Source organism: Cryptomeria japonica, chromosome 6 (assembly GCF_030272615.1).
Source record: "Cryptomeria japonica chromosome 6, Sugi_1.0, whole genome shotgun sequence".
Classification (NCBI taxonomy): Eukaryota; Viridiplantae; Streptophyta; class Pinopsida; order Cupressales; family Cupressaceae; genus Cryptomeria; species Cryptomeria japonica.
In genome coordinates this window covers 164,190,237-164,212,755 of record NC_081410.1, presented here as the reverse complement: position 1 = coordinate 164,212,755, position 22,519 = coordinate 164,190,237, and the positions used below count along the sequence as shown (strand labels likewise).

Genomic DNA, 22,519 nt, shown 5'->3' with positions numbered 1-22,519 from the left:
GTCATTCCTCGTGATAAGCCATAGAGAGGTCCACTAATGCACATAAAAACCAGCTTGAGCACCGTTTTATTTTTTTCAAGATCTGTCAAGTGAAATGGTACATAAAAAATGACATAATGATTATTTGTTATTGTTTCCTTCAGGTGTAGAAAGGATTGGTGCAAAAATGATCAGAAGATCAAAACAGAAAATGTCATTCCCTACCACTAGAATCATTGATTATTACATTTTTATTAATTGTTTCAAGCAAAATGTCTTAACAAAAATAAGATATGACAAGAAGAGTTAGTGTCACAAGTGCCAACACACGAGCAAGAGCTAAATTTCAGCCTCGTAAAAAGAGAATGGAAAGGATACACAAGCCTATCTGAAAAAATTTAATAAAGTTTATAGACATTAAATGAACAAGAAACTTCAAATTTACATTTGAATGGAAGCAAGATCCCTTCTTCAGCAACATAAGGAAAAGATGGAGGGGATTGTAACCATCAACAAAACAGATAAATGGATTTACTAGTAGCTAGTTGTCTAAAGTTTAGACCACGATCTTGACAAGTGAAAGCATAAAGAAGAGAAAAATTGATCATCCAGACTCAGGATGTTAACTTTACAAGAAGAGAGGAAAGTCGTTGAACAATTGACCATCCCCTTATAAGGGTTCCACAAAGAAGTATGACATTGCCTCCTGAAAATAGGGACTGATTCAGATTCAAATCGATGCGATTTCATTGAGATAGCAATTGGGGGAAGCTTTAACCTTAAAAATCTAGCAGAAAACGGCTTCTATCTTAGTTTTCTAAGTTACGTTCCTTTTATATGCTGAAAAATACAAATAAATGATCCTTGGTAAGATAAACAAGCTCCTTCAAAAGCCTAGAAGAAGAGATCCATGTTAAGAATATTTTACATATAAAAAGGAAAAGATTTAGAAAGGTAAAAGACGAAGGAAAGTTGGATGAAGAGGCAAAACCTCCTAGATTGTTTCAAATACCAACAAGGAAAGCAAGAGAAACAAAAACTGCATTCACGGAGAACCTTGCTTTCTGATAAAACAGACCAAGGGAGCTGAGGTCCAGCGGGAGCAGGAGGAATGATTACCCTCGAAGCCAAAGAAAATTTTCCAACGTGATAGAATTCAGAAACAATGGTGGAAAAAATGTTCAATTAGGAGTTTTGCTTCATTGAACTTCAGATATGAGCAGCTTGAGTTGCTTTCTGCCTTGTAAAGGGAGGTAGTTTTAAATGAAAGATTCTAATAGTAGCTCTACTCCATACCAATTACCTTTGACCAGATCAAACTTCAGGTTATGAGCTTTCTGCAATAGCTTTGGAACAATAGTACTTACAGTTTTACCTTTATTTTAATAAAATTGAAGGACCAAATTACATGGGTATGGGCATGGAGAAACCATTATCAAAAACACGGTAAAGGGGTATATGGGTATGAGTACATTTGACAGACAAAACCTCTTATATTTTCTCGACTATGTCATAATTTTCATTGCAAATATACACTGAACAAACCTGCAATTTCAAAAATTCTTGCAGTGTTTTCTTTTCCGAATGTCGCTAATGTGTCTTTGCATGCACTTCAAATTTCCTGCCTGCTGGGTTTCTATGTTTGAATGAGGGAGGATGGCCTATATGTAGTGTTTTGACCTTATAGAGCTTGCTTTCTAAATTTCTTTTGTTCTTATACCACCAGATATTCTGTATTCATTGAAGCAATCACAAGATGACCCCTCCCATCTATAGTCACCTCCTAAGGTGTAGAGAATTTCCTTCATATATGCTTGTTAAAGCCCCTTAACCCAGCACATCTCTAGAATTCAGTCAATTGGAAGTTACATCAAAAATAAAAGAAAATGCTATCAAGATTAGAAGCCTCCAAGGTAAACCTGATCTAAATGTCAAAGCAAATAGAAAGACATTTGTATGAATACAATGATTGACATACCCAAGATTTTACCATCCTTAGGCAAGCATCAGTGTATTTGTAAGAAAAATAAGAGCTGCATATATTTGATTGAACATTATAAAGAGGAATCTTTAAGTGTATTTCTCATCAATAAACAGGAAGACATTTGTAAGAACACAATGAATTGACATAAACACAATTTTACAATCTTTAGACAAACAACAGTGTGTTTATAAGAAAAGCAAGGCCTACAGAGATTTGATTTGACATTGTCAAAAGAGATTTTTAAGTGTATTTCTCCCCACGAGATACCCCAATGGAACGTAAGATTAAATTCCAATCCAAGGTTAAAGAAATAATAAAATGCACATGTAAAACACAGCAAAAAACTAAAAAGGAAACTATAGTTTGAAAATTAATTCTCCTAATACATTTTTTACCAAAATTGAGAAAATGAAAAATAAATATACTAGTCTCCTCAAAGACCAAAAGTGGTCGATTGCTTTGGGGATTACATTGTATATAATACATTGAGTGCATAAGCTGAGTAAAAACTCCAAGACGAAACAAAGTGGCATATCACATTGCACTCATTCATTTCTCTTCCAACAAGTCTTTCTCTGCGAGAATATAATCACAAATGTGTAAAAACAAAGAAACACAACTAAGAGCACCATGCCTGAACTTGCACTTATCAACTAAGAATGATTTGCTCAGTTCAGTTGATGCATCAGCTTGAATTGATCAATTGCTTTCTGTTCGCACTATACCCTTTCTGTGGCAGTGCAATGAACTTGTGTGTTAAACAACAGAAACCAGCTCAAGTAAATATTTTCTATCCAAGCAAAAGGTTGTAACTGTTAAAGAGTTAATGGAACTACTAGATAGACACCTGTCTGTTAAAAAACAGAACTCACAGTGCCCATCCAAGAGACATATGAGCACACTCTTCCAACCAAATATTTATTTCCACACAAAAAGACAACTCTGCACCAAATCTCTTTCCTTCCTTTATACCGAGAATGCTACTGTCACGACATCTCTCAATCAGTAGTCATGAAAATCAAGGCCATTTCATTGGGTAACTCAAACTCAAAGACCAATTTGAGCAACAGTTTCAAACTTTCATTCAATCACTGTAGCAAATTGCTAACTTACTGCAATCTAAAACTTTATTGGCTGAGCCAAAGCTGATAAAGCAATAGCTTCAACCAAAACATTAGCTTTACTTTCAAGCATTTTAAACCCTGTTTGTCAGGGTCCTGTCCACTTGGATAGGCGATCTGTCCATAGTTGAAAGTATTTGAGGCATTGACATCCCTCCCGATAGCACAATCTCTGCACACAAGAATCAGACATTCAAAAGTAATTTAGTAACACTAGAAGACAATTTCCAATCATTTCCACTTTAATTCACCAAGACACATCAGCAACAAGAATCTGTAAGATGTGCAATTTGAGTGATGTACAAGACTAAATGGTAAATACATATTCTTCTAACATGTCCACTAAATAATGATATTAGGGACAATTACACACAGATATTTACAATCAGAACCTTGTTTGTAAAATCTTAAACGAATACAATCAAACAAGGCATGGAGAATTTATTGTAAAACTAAAGGGTATTAGGAGGAAATTTTTTAAACAACTAAACATACTTTTGATATGTCCTACACACTGGTTTGGCCTGAAGTTTGTCAAAAGTCATCTCATCTAAAATAAGCTTTCACACTACATCTCAAACCAGAACCAGAATTGGGAAGAGAGAGATATCATGATGTGAGACAATGATTCCTTGCATCATGGGTGTTGTGACGTCTTGAGATCCTAATTGCCATGGTTCCGCAACATCACAAGGAGCAATTGTGAGGACCTTTTGGTACTCAGAGAGGAATAGCCATTTATCAGAAATCATTTCCATATTCTGCTGATATCTCCGATCCTTTGGTCTCATCCTAATGATAGTAGGGCGAGAGACTCCCCACTTAATTCCTCTCAGATCAGGAATTGACCCCCGTTATAGAGCAGCCAGGCAAGAGGTGAGCCTTCCCTCCCTTTCTACCCACATCTATAGTGGGGGAAAATTCGACATATGTTTCCCATAAGACGATTGTGTTGATGCATTATATTATTTATTGCACTTAGTTATTTACTTTAATGCATAATGCAGCCAGCATAAGCTTACTTAAGTATGCAACTTAAGTAGGTTTCATTTGCTTTGTTTAACTAATAATGATATGTACACAACAATTTGCTTTGGTAGGTTTCATTTGCTTTGTTAAACTAATATTAATGATATTTACAATAATGATATGTACACAAATAATGATATTTACAATAGATGCATCATTATTGTTAAACTAATAATGATATGTACACAAAAATATAGATTGGTTTGGCCTAAAGTTTGTCAAAATCCATCTAGCACAAGCTTTGTGTCATTGGATGAAGCTATCTGTACAAGTCGCTACGTAGTTAGGCATCTATAGTGTCCAAAATTGCATAACCTTCCAAATTCACCTATATTTTTGTATCCAATTTAGTGTCCATTCCCTTAGTGTATGTATAGGCTCATTTCAGCTCTTGCATTAGCCTTTTTCCCTCTCAAGATGCTCAAAGATTTTTTTTCAACAGCTACCTTTATGTGTCACTTTTGCATTAGCCTTATGTTATTCTCATCTCTCACCATCTTCAAGTGCAAATTGTCTGCACACTACTGCTATACACAAACGTCCTTGCGTAGCACTAATTTCCTATGATATTTTATCATTCAAAGGTCATTTCCGAGCATTTTTCCACTTGTCACCTTCCCTAGTCAGTGAAAACAACTCAAAATGATTCGTAACGGCTCATCAGCCCCTTTCTTTTCCCTCCTCTTCTCATGTTTAAATCTATCTTTCATGTTTGGATAATTATCTCTAGGATCTCTCTTGATTCCATTGGTTCTCACAATCTCTCTTGCACTCTCAAGCTTATGCAATGCTCCCTTACAACACTGTCACAACATTCTTTTCAGTTCTCTTCCTCTCTTGGCTTTGACAAGCCTTCACAGGTAATATCATTATTTTTATCTTATGCCTCTCAGTATCTTAGGAATTCATCGCATACCTTATCAATCAAATCATTTTATTTTATCATTGTTTTTATCTCTAGATGCACTTAGAATAAGAACACACTATTTATCTTTTTAACTATCTATCTTGGTGGTTGTGTAGATGGAAACACCAAAGCAGGGAATTGACTGAGGCAATTCCCCAAACAGCCCCCAAACATTTTTCCTCTTCTTCATGTGTGCAAGCATTTCAAGGAAATTCAACTACATGGAGATTTGCATGTGCTTGGTTATTGTTCATATCTATTGTTTTAAGTCATAATTTATACCTTGTTATTAGTTCATTCTTTTATATTTATGTAGTATAGTATTTGCTGGTGTATTTTATTTTTGGGTTAGGCAAGTTAGCTGAATCACAGAGTTGCGTCTTCATGCTTTCTCAGCATCTCTCTAATTGTGGTCCATATGAGATGACAGTACTATGCATGGACATCCGTGCTAGAGTCCTTGGCCAAGAGCTTCAAATTTCAAGCGTGAATCCTCTCTTGTCTATATTTTCTATTATTACATTTTATTTAGTTTTTTTGTTAACTCACTAGTTTATTCGCTTTAAACATTTTAACTAATTAATCTAATCTTAGTGTATGTAGTGAAGTTTATTCTCATAGGAAATGTATTTTCTTTTTGTTAAGAGTCAAATTTCCTACATTACAACATCATAAGGTACTGATTCCGACAAATATTTATAAATTCTATGGGTTTTCTTATTTGATTCATAAGTTCTTTTACTAATAGAGGTGCAAGAGGTACCCCATTTCTACGACCACATACAGGGCCCTCTTTGCCCCATTACACCAATTGATGTACACCCTAAGGTCAACATACCCTTGTGGGCTCACCTAGCAATCATACCCTTCCAAGCGAGGGGAATTTCCACCAACCAACAACATTCCCAAGTTATATACAAGGAATATTTCCCTCTATACAACCATTCCTCTAGCACAAGCAATTTTTGATCTACCTACAACAAATTTCAAAATACACAAAAACAATTTTGACATTTTCCAATGGTTTCGAGTCCTTGGACCAATCAAAAAGTTATTTTTAGATTCTTCAAAAGACTCCTAGGATATTTTGTGCTTTGTGCTTTAAAGTGGTTTCAAGGTGGTGATTTACTAGCCAAGGTAGTTTTTTGGGCAGTCAAAGACAATTTTTTGGTTTATTGACATCAACAATGTGTCTAGAGAAATTCCTCCCAACTCAAATCCCTTTTTCTACTATATTTTGCTTTTGACACTCAAACTCCATGAGCTCCATTCTCAACCATCCAGGCTCAAATTTCAAACCAATTATTTTTTATCTATGCTAATATTATGGTGGCTTTGCAATTGTGCAACCCTTTTATGATTTTGGTGTCTAGTTTTTCTAGAAATCATAGTTTGTCATAGCAGTTGTTGAGCCATGCTCATTTTAAGAACTTTTGAGCCTCTATTTGAGCTCATACAAAAACATTTTTAGTTGTCTATTTTTGAAAGTGGATTCCCATGATAATTCCTTTTTTTTTCATTTGTAAGGGGGGATCTTTTGGTTACATGTTATGGATACGTCTACTGATTGAATCGCTTGTAAACATATTATTTATAAAGTGCCACCACTATTCTTTGTTGAAGGGGGGGAGGGTTGTTTGACTGATTTGATAGGATTTATCTTGTTCATCATGGCTTTTGGTCGTCAATTCCACCCATTTGCTGCCTCTTCAAGTAAACAAAACTGTAAGTCTTGGAAAAAAGGGATCCTAAAACATTGTGAGTGGAAGGAACTCTAGCCCTATCTCTATGCACTCAATCCCGAACTATGTGGTTCTAGGGAGAACATAGAATGGGTAAGCAAGGAGCTATGCACTTAACATTGTTGAGATGAATATTACTCTAAAATGTATTATGTTACAATCATATAAGTGTCCTTGTATGCTTTGGATCAACATTTAGGAGTTTCTTGGGGATCCAAATGATCCTTCAATCTTTGACGATGTAATCTTAGACAAAGTTTGTACCCATAGTTGTTCTTGATTCAACTCCTCTAATGCGTGTGGCTTCAACAATTGTTCATACTCGAGCATCTAATGTGGACACATCATGGAATGAATAGTGTAGTCACATGGCATGCACTAAGATTCCACCTCCACCGACTAATTGTTGGGAATTAAGGTGTCTCAACCTTAGTATTTCCTAGCATTGTTTTATTTAATTAATATATTTATTTATGCATATGTTGTATTTTCTTGCACATCCTATTTTGTCTTTTAGTGTGACTTCGCATAGTGAGTTGTCAACATGCTAGGAGGTGACATGGGAAGCGACAAGGATGTTTTTGTCCTCACATGAGAAGATAGGCATCCCACTTTGCGGTAGACATTCTCTACCATGTCTCAACATCTTGAGCAATGTGTATGAGCTTATGATGATTTATGACAAATGACAGGTTCCTATGACAAGTTATGTAAGAACCAAATTCTATGACATGTTGGAAAAGTGTCAAAGAGCATCTTAGCATGGAGAGGTGTGCACCCAAGTTGGGTAATGACAAGCTATAAGAGAATCAACTATTAGTGTGTAAAAGCAACTACCATACCTATTTAGGGCAATAACAAGGTGCCCCGGTATGGAGGTATGTATGAGGGCTCAAAGAATCTTGTACAAGTGTCATTTGCATGCTTGGAGATGATTGGAAAATGTGCCAAGTTTTGGACGCCCATCTCTTCTAGCTTCCTCTAGAAGCTACCTCTTCACTTGTTTTCCCTATATATTGGATGCCTTGGAGAGCATTTTGTATGTGAAGTTTTATGTAGGTAATGTTATGCTGCTGGAATTGATCCAGTTTTGTGGGTTGATTGTTGAAGACTCTAGTTCAAGAGCTTGGCTCTAACATTGTATTGTGATCTCATAGTTTACTAGAATACAAAGGGTTGTGCTTTTGGAGTGTGGGGTTTTTTGCCCATAAGGGTTTTCCCCACATATATCGTGTGCTTATTGTGGTAATCGTTATGCATGTTATATATCTTTGTCTCTATGTGTTTCTTTATACTATAATAGTTAAGATTTTTAAGAAAATTTCCATAACCTCCCTCTACTAGATTAGTGTTGGGAAGTGTTATTCCCAGTGTTCCACGGCCGTTGGGGACGCGGGGACAGGTTTCGGGGACAGGGGGACAAAGGGCCTAAGTTTGGGGACGGCGAGGGGACGGCTGGGGGACAACGACAGGGGGGGGACGGGGTGGTGGTGCTGATATAATTATACATATACTCATAGTACTTGAAAAACTAGTTGTGAAAAGAAGTATAACAGCATAAGAATTATATTTCAAATGAGCTATAGGAAATTAGTAAAATTACAAAATAGCAAAATTTGAAATATTAAATCTAAATACAAACAAAGACTTTGTGAATGCTAATTGCTAAATTAAATTTGACAAATGAAATTGTCAAATTGGAGATTTCTATTATTAAAATATCATATTAATATCTGATATCACAAAGTCTATAATGATGATTACATGATACATCATTACAATGAGTAGCAAATGGCAATAGCATTACAAAAGACAAAATGACAAAATGGCAAAATGCTCAAATCGCTCAAAATTAAAAAAAAAAAAAAAGGATTTCAATTGCTTTTTGTGTCTAACGTGTTCAAACGGGAGACTCCTGCAAGTCTCCTTGCCCCTCAAGAGACGTCTAGGAGTCTCCCAAAGGGTCTTGGAGACGTCGGATGGGAGATTCTTGCAAGTCTCCTTGCCCCTCAAGAGACGCCTGGGAGTCTCCCAAGGAGACTTGGAAACACCTGGGGGTTTCCCAAGGAGACTTGGAGATGCTTGGGAGTCTCCCAAGGAGACTTGGAGACGCCTGGGGGTCTCCCAAGGAGACGCCTGGGAGTCTCCCAAGGAAACTTGGAGATGCGGAGATGTTTCCTCATCTCCGGCAGAGCTCTAGTAGCAGTGGCAGTGGCGAGACGGCGGGAGACATCACATCCCCGTCCCTATCTCCGAGACATAGTCCAAAAGGGGGGGGAAACGCATCCCCGTGGAATGCTGGTTATTCCACACCTTTGCTTCCTTTCATTGATTCCCACAAGTTCAATGTTGATTCATCAAGGACTTTCAATGATTTTGTTCAACAAGCTTATATGTTCTCTTGATCATTAGAATGTCTACTTATTAGATATACATCACATGCTTGTAGAATCTCATACTCAAGATTTTGATAACATTTGTCTCCTCTTTGTGACAACCCCTATGGAGTTGCATCTCCTTATCAGAATGTTATAAAAAAGCCTTTATGACCCTTCTATTCTTTATCCACATCAACATACTTCTACCTTGACACATCTTGCAATTGTTCATCAGCCCACTTGTTTGACTCCATCACCATCGACAGCTTCTATAGGAGATCCTAATTCTTATTGGTTCAAACCTCATATCTATGTTGAAAGCCTTTCTTACATGGTTACTATCCTAAATCTTGCATGGTACTTGGTCTCATTTATCATGTAGACCCTTTTCATACCACTTCTTGAGTGAGAATTCGCAATTCAGCAAATTGGCAGCACAAGGTTTCTTTCTTTTGAAAGAAAGATGCATCATTTGTTGTAGAGGTACCTACAATAGCATGAAGTTATTTACTCAATTGCATATTAATATATTATGCACCTAGAATAAACCTACTTAGGTAGGTTTCGTTTGCTTTGTTGAGCCAATAATGACCTGTGTACACCTTGATTTGAGGCAATGTAATGACCCTTAGCTAAAATATCCATATGAAACACTTACATCTGAAATATCCACCAATACATTTTGACGATAGATTACAGAAATGGAAAGAACAAAAAATACCCACAACACAACAAATTTGCATGCATAATACTGATTGGAATTAAATATTTAATTCTAATATTTCATTTAAGTTTAATTTTGCTATAGAAAATTACAAAGGTTTGCCTCTACAGTAATTACAAATATATTTCAAAAAACTACCCAAAATGATGAAATGCTCAAAACATTAAGTCCTCTAAACTTGATATACAAAAGCAACCTCCATATAAAGCTGTTCTCAGGAATCCAATAGGGTTTTGTCCTCCAAACTCCAAGAAACCAATGGGATTTATCCATTGAACTCCAAAACCTATGAGTTTTTGTCCTTCAACCCAATACTTACAAACAAGTGCTCAAACTAGGCTTATAGTTTCATAAAAATGGCTAAAAATGCAAATTGATGAAACTACCTGCTTTAACTCCTAGCATGGGCTCAAAGTTTTCTGCCATTTTGTCACATTCAAATTTGAAACTATTAATGGTATCCATGGTAATAAATGAAAATCTATGTTTGAATTGTGGTGTCTGACAAAAGGCTTGCCAGAAGGTGAGGATCTAGGGAAATTCATCCTTGAAGGATATGATGGAAAGGAGGACTAGGAAATTGAGAGTCAAGAGGACAAGTGAAGAGGTAGGGAAAGGATTGAGGAGGCAATACATGACCAAAGAAGCGAGAATCAAGTGTTGGGAGAAAGCGATACCCTTATACCGCAATGCAAGGGATGAGAGATTAAAAACACACAAACAGTCAATGAGAGTGAGCAAGTGTCAAGGATCAAGGAAATGATACACCCAATGCAATATAAGGAGCAAGAGACAAAAAGGCCGCGAGTTCACAAACATTGGGGATTGGAGTATTGGATTACCAAGTACCATGAGCTATAAGATAAGAAGACTTAAGATCCTGTTGAGGTTTGAGGATCCTTGATGCAGCCACCTTTGAGCATATGATAGTAGGAAAAGATGCAGAAGACTACAAATAAGTAGGGAATAAGAAATGGGGAAATGGAGAATGAAAGTAAGGCATGAGAGTATAAGGAAGTTGAAATCTCACCTAGGTCTAGAAAATGACTCAAACAGCCTCATACTTAGGATTTAGGATAGCACAAGTCCACCTTTCCCAAAATTTCTTGCCCTCAAGCAATACAAATTGGAATCTCCAAGATCTCTATTCCTTCCCAATTAGTATTTTTGCAAATAGATTCTTCTAACAAATCAGGTACATTGTAATGCTTCTATTCCTCGACTTCTTCACCTTGTTCTCAATAACATGATCAAGTACCAATATGGGCTTTCCCTCATCATCTAAGGGTGGCAATTCCTTTGAAGGTGTGAAATGTCCAAGGGCCCTCTTGAGGCGAGACACATGGACAATATTATAAATCCAAAAAATATTATGAATCCTGCTAATTTCTAGTAATTCCAACTCATATGCAACTTCACCAATTCAACTCAATATCTTGTAAGGCCCATAGAAGCATGATTTGAGCTTTTAGCGCCACTACTTTTGATGGAGGTTTGTCTGTAAGGCTACAATCTCAAAATGACCATATCTCCAACTTCAAATGATCTTTTTGCGAAATTATGATTTTCATATAATTTATGTCAAATCTAGGCTTGTTAGAGGCAATCACTGATTGATCTCAATATGTCATGGTTATGCTTCACCAAATCAATAGTTGTTGGCACTCTACTATCTATGAACACTAAATCAAAAAAGGTTAATGCATCATAAGCATATAAAGCCATAAATGGAGAAATATTAACAGACATATGGTGGGTGGTGTTGTGGCAATATTCTCCCAAATGTAGCCACTCAACCCAAGTTGATTGCTGATCTAAAACATAGTTCCTCAAGTAGCCTTCAACCCACTTATTAGCTATTTCTATCTGTCTATCTATTTGTGGATGATAGCTTGTACTAGAAATGAGTTCTGCACTAACCATATAAAATAAATCCTACCAATATGACTTTAGAAAACTACTGTCTCTATCATTGACAATATATTTAAGTAATCCATGTAACCTAAACACCTCTCTGAAGAATAAATCTATCACCTAATGTGCTTTGAATTTTGAATAAATGGCAAAAAAGTGTGCATACTTAATTAGACTTTCATAACAACACAAATGCAATTTTTTTTCCTACAACTTGGGGAGGCCTACTGTTGACAATAAGGTAGCTTCAGCCATAATTCTTGAGGACTGACTGAGACACAATAATTGTCTAATTGGCCTTTGGCCTTAGACAATTACGAGTAATAGTTATCAATATCGTTAAACCCCATAAGCAGCGATTTCGAATTAATGCCAATCGATGACAATCGACTTGACTCCATTATCAAGTTAGATTTACATAATCTGTTGTTTAATCATCACATTGGTTAAATCGCTTAAAGCACATCAGTTATAATAAACCGATCTATGAATCTATTGTTGAGACATAGACCAGCTAGGACTCGAACCTAGGACCTTCCATACGCTGCTGGAGTGCTCTACCACTGAGCTACTGGCCCCTCTTGGACCAGCCCATTGTCGGTCCGGGTGTGGCTTATTTCCACCAACACCCCCCCCCCTTAAGCCACACCTCTCATGTGCTTGGGGCTCCTAGTCTAGACCTGGCTCTGATACCATGTTGAGACATAGACCAGCTAGGACTCGAACCTAGGACCTTCCATATGCTGCTGGAGTGCTCTACCACTGAGCTACTGGCCCCTCTTGGACCAGCCCATCGTCGGTCCAAGTGTGGCTTATTTCCACCAACATCTATAATTGTTAGTGTTAAATTAATCAACCAATCATAATGGAATTGATTAATGAAAACCCTTGAGTATCATATATCAAAGATGATACAATCATTGTAGATGGATATAAAGGTTATACAATTGCAGATCATCGAAGTACAGTCGGGATACAATATAACAGTTTGTGACCAATATATGTATAAATCATATTCGGCGATATGTATATCTGCAGATGGTTAATGATATTAGTCATAACTTTAGTTAACCCGATCGATGGTCAAACCGAATCATCATCATTAACCTGCTTCTATTATCGCATTATTCTACAATCGATTAGTTATCGATTAATTTGTTAATCATTGGTTAAAGCATAACCGATTATAATTGAATCGATTAAATTATGAATCAGTTTGGCCTCAAGACTCTTCACGTAGAGTCGCATCTCCTCTATTGTCTTCAGGCATCATATATATATAATATATATATTTGATACAATTTGGTTGGGCGTGATACAGCGAAGATTACAAGAGCAGGTCGTGAGAATCAGTACATGGATATTAATATTGAAATCAAGATCATTAATATACTCAGCAGTACATGAACATCGGTATTGAAACCTAGATCATTTGAGATCGTGATTATATCTATATAAACGTTGAACATCAAATATAATATTCAGACTCAATTCCTACCTTGTATAAGACGAATTGAATTCATTCTAAGTTAAAGTAACAATAAGTTTGAAAAATACCAAATTTATAAATCTGATCCAAACTTAACACCTATTGTGAAATCCAAAGATATCCTTTCCCACTTCTGATTTAGGATAGGCAATGGCTGAAGCAAGCCACCTGAAAAAACATGTGCTTTGCTTTGATGGCATGCCATGCATTTCCAATATGTTTGAGATCATCTCTCTTGAGGCCCTTCCATGAGAATCTTTCTCTGATTTCCTTGTAGCTCTTGTAGTATCTTCATTGTCCTACTAGAGGTGCATCATGAAAAGTTCTCAAAATCTTCTCCTTCATTCTATATTCAAGGACTAGTCTTCTCCTTCATTCTATATTCAAGGACTAAGAAGATTTTGTTTTTGTTAAGAATGAAATCATTTGCTACTACAAAGTTTCTATCTCTCATATTCCTATCAAGAAAGTCAACAGCAAATGCATTTTTAGCAAATCTTACTGTAATAGAGGCCTTCCAATCAATAGAAATAACCAAAGTAAAACATAGAGTAGGCATTCTAGAAAGACCAACAGCTACATTTTTTTCTTTGTCTATGTCAAAATCATGAGATTGAAGCTTACTTACCCATTTCTGTTGCCTATCATTCAAGTCACGTTGGCCAAGGAAGAATTTCAAATTGTTATGATCTATCTTCACTACAAATCTTCTACAAACTAAATACTAACAAAACTTGACCAAAGCATGCATGATAGTCAGCATCTCTTTATCATTGATAATGATAAACAATCATTTTTAAAATTCTTTCAATTTCCTACTTTCAAATGCTATGAGATGCCCGATCTATACTAGGACATCTCCAGCTCCCTCTCCTAAAGCATCACATTCAACAACAAAGGATTGTAAGAAATCTAAGATAGTGAGAACTATATTTGAACTCATTACCTCCTTAAGCTTATCAAAGGCCTCTTGAGTTATTTTTGTCCATGCAAATATTCCTTTCTTTGTCACATCGGTTAAGAGTGCTACCAACTATGATAACCCGTTAACAAATCTCCTATAATAGCTGCAAACGCCAAAGAAGTCTCCTAGCCATGTCAATGTGCTAGGAGGCCAATCCATAATGGCTTGGGTATTTTCTCGATCAACATAAAAACCTTGAGCACTAAGGACATGGTCCAAATACAAAATCTCTATCACCCCAAACTCACACTTGGATTCTCTTGCAAAGAGAACATGTTGCTCTAATATATCAAGGACCATGTCTAGATTTCTCAAATGATCTTCCCATGTCTTGTTATAAAACCAAATTTCATCATAGAAAACCAAAACAAAATTTCATAACTAATTGCTAAATATCAATTGAGGCATGACTAGAAGGTTGTTGGTGCATTTGTCAAGCCGAAGGGCATGACTATGAATTCAAAGTGCCCAAAATAACACTTGAATGCTGTTTTATGCACTTCCTCATCCCTTACATGAATTTAATGATAACCAGATCTCAAATCAATCTTTGAAAAATACTTCACTCCATGCAATCCACCAATTAGCTTGTCGATATTGGAATGCAATACTTGCTTTTTATGGCATTTTTGTTCAAAGCTTTAACTGATATGCATCCACATAGTGCCATCTTTTTTTGTTCACAAGAACCATGGACGTAGTAAATGTGCTAGAGTTGGGCCTAGTGTGACCCATCTCCAAGAGCTCTTTTATCGCCTTTTATATTTCTTCTTTGTACATTCTCGAGTGGTGGTAAGGAGTGGTCATGACAAGCTAAGAACTTGGTTCCAACACTATGATATGTTGGAATCCTCTACTAGGCATAATCCTCGAGGCATATTACTAAATACCACACTATGCTTATCCACATATTCTGAATACAATATGATAGGCATAGGCACCTTGCTTACCCATAGATGAATTTGTAGGCATCACCAAGCAACTTGCTGCCCAAGCAACTTGTCCCTGGCATAAAGTCCTCTCCATTCTTTTAGTTGCAACCATTTGCAATTTTTCATCAAAAAATACTCTAAGCATCACATCTTTCCATTCAAATTTATGATTAAGCTCCATCGATTGATAGTTCTACTCACTAAGGGAGTACAGCCATTGTACATCCAAAACTATGTCAGTTTCTCCTAAACCCACAACATAGAAATCATTACATATGTTATAATCTCCCATGGCTTTGAATTGTCAAATATTTTGGGTGCATAGAATAGTGAATCCAATAGCAATCATGACATTAAATCCTTTAAAATCTTCAACTTTCAACCCTCTCTTAATGTGGCTGGCCCCAATAACTATTGTGATCCACTATTCGAATAGCATGCCTTAAACTCTAAGAGATGATCTCTTGGTACTCCTGAAAGAGCTGCAAGTGTAACTCCATCTGTGCCTTCATCCTCTTTTTTAGGTTCATGCTCCTCTATGATCGGTCATGGCCTAGGTTCTTTGGGTCTTGAATCATCATCAAATATTACCTCAATGTAATGGTCTTGGCCTTTGCCATGGCATCTATGACCAGATTCCCATGGCTCCTTGCAAGAAAAGAAAAGCTTCTCCCTTCTTAGTTCATTTCAATTGTAGTGATTTGTCTCCTTTGTTGGTGGCGTTGTTGTGATCTTCTATGGGTGTGAATAAGATCCCCCTTTCTAACGATTTCCTTAATGTTACACAAAGGTGAGTGCCTTGTATTGAGATAGAAGTTTTCATTTAAGCACAGATGGCTCAAGTGTTAACACTCTTTTGATTGCTTCATGTACCTTAAAAGGACCTTAAGGGTTTAAAACAATCCTTCAACAAATAGAAAAGTGATTCTCCTTTCAAAAATGTCAAAAACATTGCTGAAACTTGCTGAAACTCAGCAACATAAGATTCCATCGAGTTGAGTTGTTTGATTCTCGCAAGTTCTTTTAAATACTCATACTCAAGTGCCAAATACCTATTTTTCCCCTGAAATGATAGTATTGTGAAAATGGTGCACACCATTAAAGTTTGTGTGGTTTCAAAGGCCTAAATTTGGGCTCGGTGTCAAGGGTGGTGCCCCTCAACCCTGTTCATATCACAAAATTGTAGGCAATCACCTCCAAGCGTAACATCGCAAATTGGATTGCATCTCCTTCCATCATGGGATTGAATGTGAAGTAAGCCTGTAGTTTTTGCAACCAAGCCCAAGCAAATATCTTGTTGATGCCATTAAAAATTGATGTAGTTAGTTCACTCACCCTTTTCTTTAATTTTGTCCCACTATAATTTTGGTTACACCGTCGACCTCTTTTATGATGAATATGTTTCCCTCACTAATCCAAAAATATGTCAACAGCTATGGCCTCCTTAAAATGTTCAGTCTACCCTTGAAATTCATCAAACAATCTATCAAACTCTTCTCTCAAGTGATCTTTAGGTTCCACTCTTCTTTCTTCTCTCTCTAAAACCGTGGATCTAGAGGGTTTTTGAACGAACCTAGCCCTTGGTTGTTTAGTTGCAGAGTAACTTTCCCCTCCTTGTGCTATTTTGATACAACCTTGACTTAGAGGGGGATGGTGATGGATGTATTGATCAACAATCTTGCCAAAAATTCATTCGTTCTCTCTTGGGTTTTGATGGATCCCAACTAGGTTCTCATAAAAGAATTCATCATTTTCTTCACCCTTCTACCATATTTTCCTCTAGATCTTGTGCTTGATCAAAGGGTCGCTGCAATCTTTTTTGTTCTCTCCTTTGTTATTAGATCTCTCTTGCATTAAGACACATAAACATATTAGGTTTCCCCTACAAGATAGCAAGATTATAGCTCTAATACCACTATAAGGACCATTAGCTAAAATATTCATATGAAACACTTAGATTTAAAATAACCACCAAAACATTTTGATGATAGTTTGCGAAAATGATAAGAATGTGAAATAAACACAACACACATAATAGACTCGCGTGTTAATATTGGTTGGAACTTGGAACTGAACACTTTATTCAAATATTTCATCAAAATATATTTATGTTGCAAATAATGACAAAAAAAATTCCTCTGCAACAATTACAAATATATTTCAAAATAATATCCAAAATGCTGAAATGCTCAAAATGTTGGAGTCCTCTAAACTTGAAATGCTCATGCAACCTCCAATTGAAGCTGGACTCAAAAATCCAAAGGGGTTTCATCCTCCAAACTCCAAGAAACCAATGGGGTTTTCTTCCTCAAATCCAATAGTTGAACACAATTGCTTGAACTTGGGTTATCGTTTCATGAAAATGGAAAAAGATGCAAACTAATCAAGCTGCCCACCTTATATAGAGGATGAAGTCCTAGCATGAGCCCAAAGTTTCCCACCATTTTTTTGCATTCAAATTTTAGACCATTAATGATGTCCCTAGTCAGCTATGGCGATAGATGAAATTCTAAATTCAAATGACAAGGATCTAAGAAAAGGCATGCCAAAAGGTGGGGGCCCGGGGAAATGTATACTTGAAAGATACAATAGCGAGAGGAGATAGGGAATAGGGATGTTAAGCAAAGAGGTATGAAGAGTTCCAAAGGTAAAGGGAAGGAATGCATGAGCGAAGAGGTGGCTGTTGGGGATTAGGAGATCAAGATGCCTAGTGCCATGATATGAGGAAAGAGAGTCCAGCCAGAAACAATCAAGGAAGGAAAGCAGGGATCAAGGCCCAAGGATACTTGGTTACCACGAGGATTGAGGATCAAAAAAATGATACACACAATGTGATATGTAGAGTTGGCGACAAAAAGGCACAAAAGCTCACAAACACTAGTGAAAGCGATTGAGGATTGGAGTGCAAGATTATTAAGTACCATGGGCCATACGAGAAAAAGACTTGAGATCCCATTGGGGTTCAATGAGTGGGGATCCTTGATGTGGCCGCCTTTGAGCAAGATGGTAGGAAAATGTGTAGAGGCTTGCAACATAACAAGAACAAGAAACGGGGAATGAAATGAAGGTGTGATTGTATGAAAAAGTCAAAAATCCCACACAAAGTAAGAAAATGAATCAGAAACCCTCATACTTAGGATTTGGGAATTACCAACAGTCAAGCCCCACCACTACCTCATCAATCCTTGATTGACAACAATCAAGTGCCACCTTTGTCTTCATTATGTTAGCTCACCTTTTAACAAGGGATGAATTAAAGTCAACTCATTACATGACCTCTGGATGTGTCCTCTTGACTTGTGCATCCAAGAGGCCAATTTATTTGTACTTCATCCATACATTTGGTGGTTGGGGTGATTACTGAAATCCTCTATTTTGGAATGGCAATTCATATTGCATGTTGTAACCTCTCTTCATTTATTGTAACTTTGTTCACTCACCAAAATCTAAGGATCATCTGCTCACTGATTTGAATTCCCATTGAATCTTACGAATTGCAATAAAAAAATCCAATAGGGAAGTGAAATAACTCAGAATAATAATGCACTGAATAAAAGCCACAAACTATTATTATTTGTTTAGATGGAAGCAGATAGGGTTCACAATGCACATAACAAAAACTTGCGAAAGAACACAAAACAATTGATGGATTTTGGTGACTTCTGAGTAGAATATTGTTAACACATTTTGATTGAATTGTATCTAAAAAAAATGAATTACATCATTCACTTGAATTGTTTGAAGGGGAAAACCTCTGCCCAAAAAAAATCGCCATACATGGTACCAAATATGAGTGAATGGAATTATAGAACTTTAAACTCTTTCTCAGCAAATGTAAAAAACCCTGATAGAAGTTCCCAACCTTGAATCTAATGTTGGTAATGTTCCTGACATTTGCATGGAAAGCATGGATGCACTCAGCACAAGTCTCAGATATTTATGGGAGTTGGCATCAGATCCAGTTTTAAATCATAGGTAAGAAATCTTATTATTTAATTAGTTGTTTGAAACATAGCAAGTGCTAGTTTCCATATTCTACACAATACAATATATATGCTTATCTCCACAGAAATAATTGACCAAATCTTAACATCTTTGAGTTGAAAAATTCAAGAAACAAAGTATTGGCCACAAGTTATAGTCCAATTAAACAAACAAAGTATTGGCCACAACTTATAGTCCAATTAAACTCTAGTTTCTCTTGAATCCACAGGCAAAAGCAGCATAAGCAAATTCTTGGAAAGGAATCTCTGACCCTACAAGGATATCTCTGCAGTGACAATAAGAAATTATATGTATTCTGGATACCATTAATGCTTGTTACATGATAAGAAATCACAATAGTTGTATGATGTATAATTTCAATTATCATACAAACTTGGACTAGGGTGATGAATTCCAGTGCCTTACCAATGCCTTCACGTACAGACAAGTTTGGTCTGATCACATCTCTTGAATTGATTAAAAATATGTCTCCAATGTATAGATGGTTTGTAGGAACATATATACAGAAAAGCTCCTCCTCGCCTATCTCATGCTGAAATTACAGTATTAATAACAAAAAAACATTTCAGATGGCCATCTCAATGAAAAAATCCATGTACCCAGGATATCAAAACAACAGTAATGAAGTGTACAATAATATCTAGAAAACTAGCACCCAAGTTCAAGAAAACAACCCAATAAAGAATAAATCCAGAGAGTACAAAATATTACCTGTAGAACAACAGAGGAAGTAATAAATCCAAAAGCATATTCTCCCACACGTGGGTGCCTTATGATAGCCACTTCTTTGAATGCCTGGGTATTTCGATCTGCGTTGATCAAAAAACATGTGATATGAATAATCTCTACACTTTCAACCTTAAAGATCTGCCTGGTTATGTATTACAGAAAAAAAAACCTCAACCCTAACATGAAGAATGGCACAGCAATCATTACCAGGTGATATGGCTGCACTTATTTGTTTGGAAGCAGAGTAGATATGTTTCACAAGTGGCATTCGCTTAATGATCCACTCTCCAAACCCCAGAACAGAAGCCCCCATCCATGATGATACAGAAACCCCAACCAAGAAGATGAAGACTAATGAAGTTATAAAACCTAAACCTGCAAGATTAAAGAACATGTGCATTTTCCTGAGTTCAAACATACTAACACCAGAGTAATTTTGGAAGAAACTGATAAACATTTGCTTGTGATCAAGAGATAAGCAAATCTTCTATTAGGAGAAATTGTAACTCACAAATTAAAAGGACTATAAAAAGCACAAGCAACAACCAAATAATATGCAATTAGTATTCAGTTGATTTGTTCCAACCTGATTCTCCTCATATTTATTTTCTTGCTCTTCCTGGTTATGTGCCATTCTCCATGTAATACAGAGTTGCATGGAAAAGGTTATGTTTTGAGATATGGATACGAATTGTTTTCTTGTCCCCTAATACACATTCAGCTGGAAATGATAACCATAAAAATACACACATGTTCAATAGTTTTATACATCTAAGATTCTAAAGGCCTACAAAGAAAACAATGAAAATATTTATTTTATATATTTTTTCATTTTTTATTTATATTTTCAGTTTATAATATTTATTTTGTTATATTATATTTGTATTATTGTATCTTAAGTCATTTAAATATATTTGTCAATGATTTATTTTAAATGTTCTGTTTCTTTTATAATTTTTGAAAACCATTTCATAACCCTAAACTTGCCACAGCACTGAACAATTTGGTGCCGTATCCATACATACTAATATGGCAAAAAGATGGGCTCATACACACACAGAAGCAATAGTCTTTGATTGTGATAAAATGTGACTTATCTTTTCTCACCCCCCACACTGAGTTTTTCACTAGAAACCCAAAGATAATTTGAGAAGATCAGCAAAACAAGATTTTGTTTGAAAAAATCATGACAGTCACAAAATCTCAATAAAATCATGATCTGCAATTAAAAAACGACTTTCCACAATTATTTGGCATTTAAAAAAAAATTAATGATTTGTTTTTTCAAATTCTTAGAAAACATTTTTCCAATTTTCCCTAACACGATTTTTACTTTGACACTAATCTGATTTTTTCCTATTTTAATCCTGATAAATGAAAAAAATCATTATCTTTTGGTTTACCGAGTCATTCCTAATAATAATTTTGCTACTGTGTTTATGGATACATTTGGATACGATAGCTGTGCCATATCCAAGAATATCATATCCATATATTCAATACATGAAAATATGTATCTGGACAGATAAGGGCAACTATCTAGCAACTTGAATGTAATAAGCTCATTAATGGTGTAGAGGAGTCAAAATTCATTTTTTATTAGATATAGTGACCCTTAAGATTATTTGTAATCTAAATTTGATTATGCTGCCACTCAGTCACTCTATCTTGCTTCAATCCATTCAATTGGAGAGCCAGTTACAGTAAGTCAAATTAAATTGAGGACTTAAAAAATATAATCTCCACTTTAAATTAACATCAATGATAACTTCAAGATGGCATATAGCATATTTAATTGAGTTTATTTGATTAGTTCAACCGTTTATGTCATGAGTTAATGTGCCAATCAAGCGAGTCGATTGATAGTGCTGGAATAAATCATCCAAAGTAGAATTAAAATGATTTTAGGATTTAGAGTTTTTTTTTTTTATGGTAAAAGGCATAATAGGTCGCATATTTTATTAAGTATTTAATAAGATTACAAAAAGACCAGAATTATAGTACTGGCAGTAGAGATACAAAAACAAGAGGGTTTCATTATGCTAATATCAGTGATCAAAACATCTGATATAACATATCATAATATATCATATAGTAATGTTTTGCTTGGCAAAATACATACTATGATAAAGTCTAAAATCCAGCTTGGAAGAAACAAAAAGATCTAAGCACTACAGTAATTACAACTTAAAAGACCATATACAGTGTCTAGTATAAACACAGAACTATACAAAATTATGACCGGGGCTTTTTAGTTGCTGCAGCACCTTGAATTTCATCCTGGAGGAACTGGCTTCGCCCTGTTCTTCACCCAACATCCTCTTTTTTGAAGACTGGCCTTCAGAACCCAGAGAAACTCCTCATCCAAAGTCGTGAACAGTGATTGAAATATGTGAACCCCAGCTGCATATCCAGAAAGCAATTGAAAACAACCACAACCCAGAGCACTGAGAAGAAAATGTTTCATTGAAAAACCATCGGTGTGAAGCCATACTTGAATAAATAATACCCATACTGTATGAAGTAGATGGGTAGAAATAATGTGTTGAAATGCATATCACCTCGAATTCAGTATGAGCAGAATTGATAGATCTCGGCTACCTGAACATAAAGATTTAAAGC

At 35.9% G+C, this 22,519-nt stretch overlaps 1 protein-coding gene across 1 annotated transcript in view; it reads right to left on the bottom strand.

The window, feature by feature from the left end:
- Positions 1-2,363: 2,363 nt before the first annotated feature.
- The window catches only part of LOC131033243 (protein LIKE COV 1), a 35,249-nt gene continuing 15,093 nt past the window's right edge, over positions 2,364-22,519 (bottom strand). The window contains exons 4-7 of the mRNA XM_057964414.2: positions 20,105-20,272; positions 19,880-19,977; positions 19,574-19,700; positions 2,364-3,256 (exon numbers count right to left, since the gene is read on the bottom strand). Coding sequence (XP_057820397.1) covers positions 3,159-3,256; positions 19,574-19,700; positions 19,880-19,977; positions 20,105-20,272 — 491 coding nt within the window. The 3' untranslated portion in view covers positions 2,364-3,158. The remainder of the gene's footprint in view (positions 3,257-19,573; positions 19,701-19,879; positions 19,978-20,104; positions 20,273-22,519) is intronic.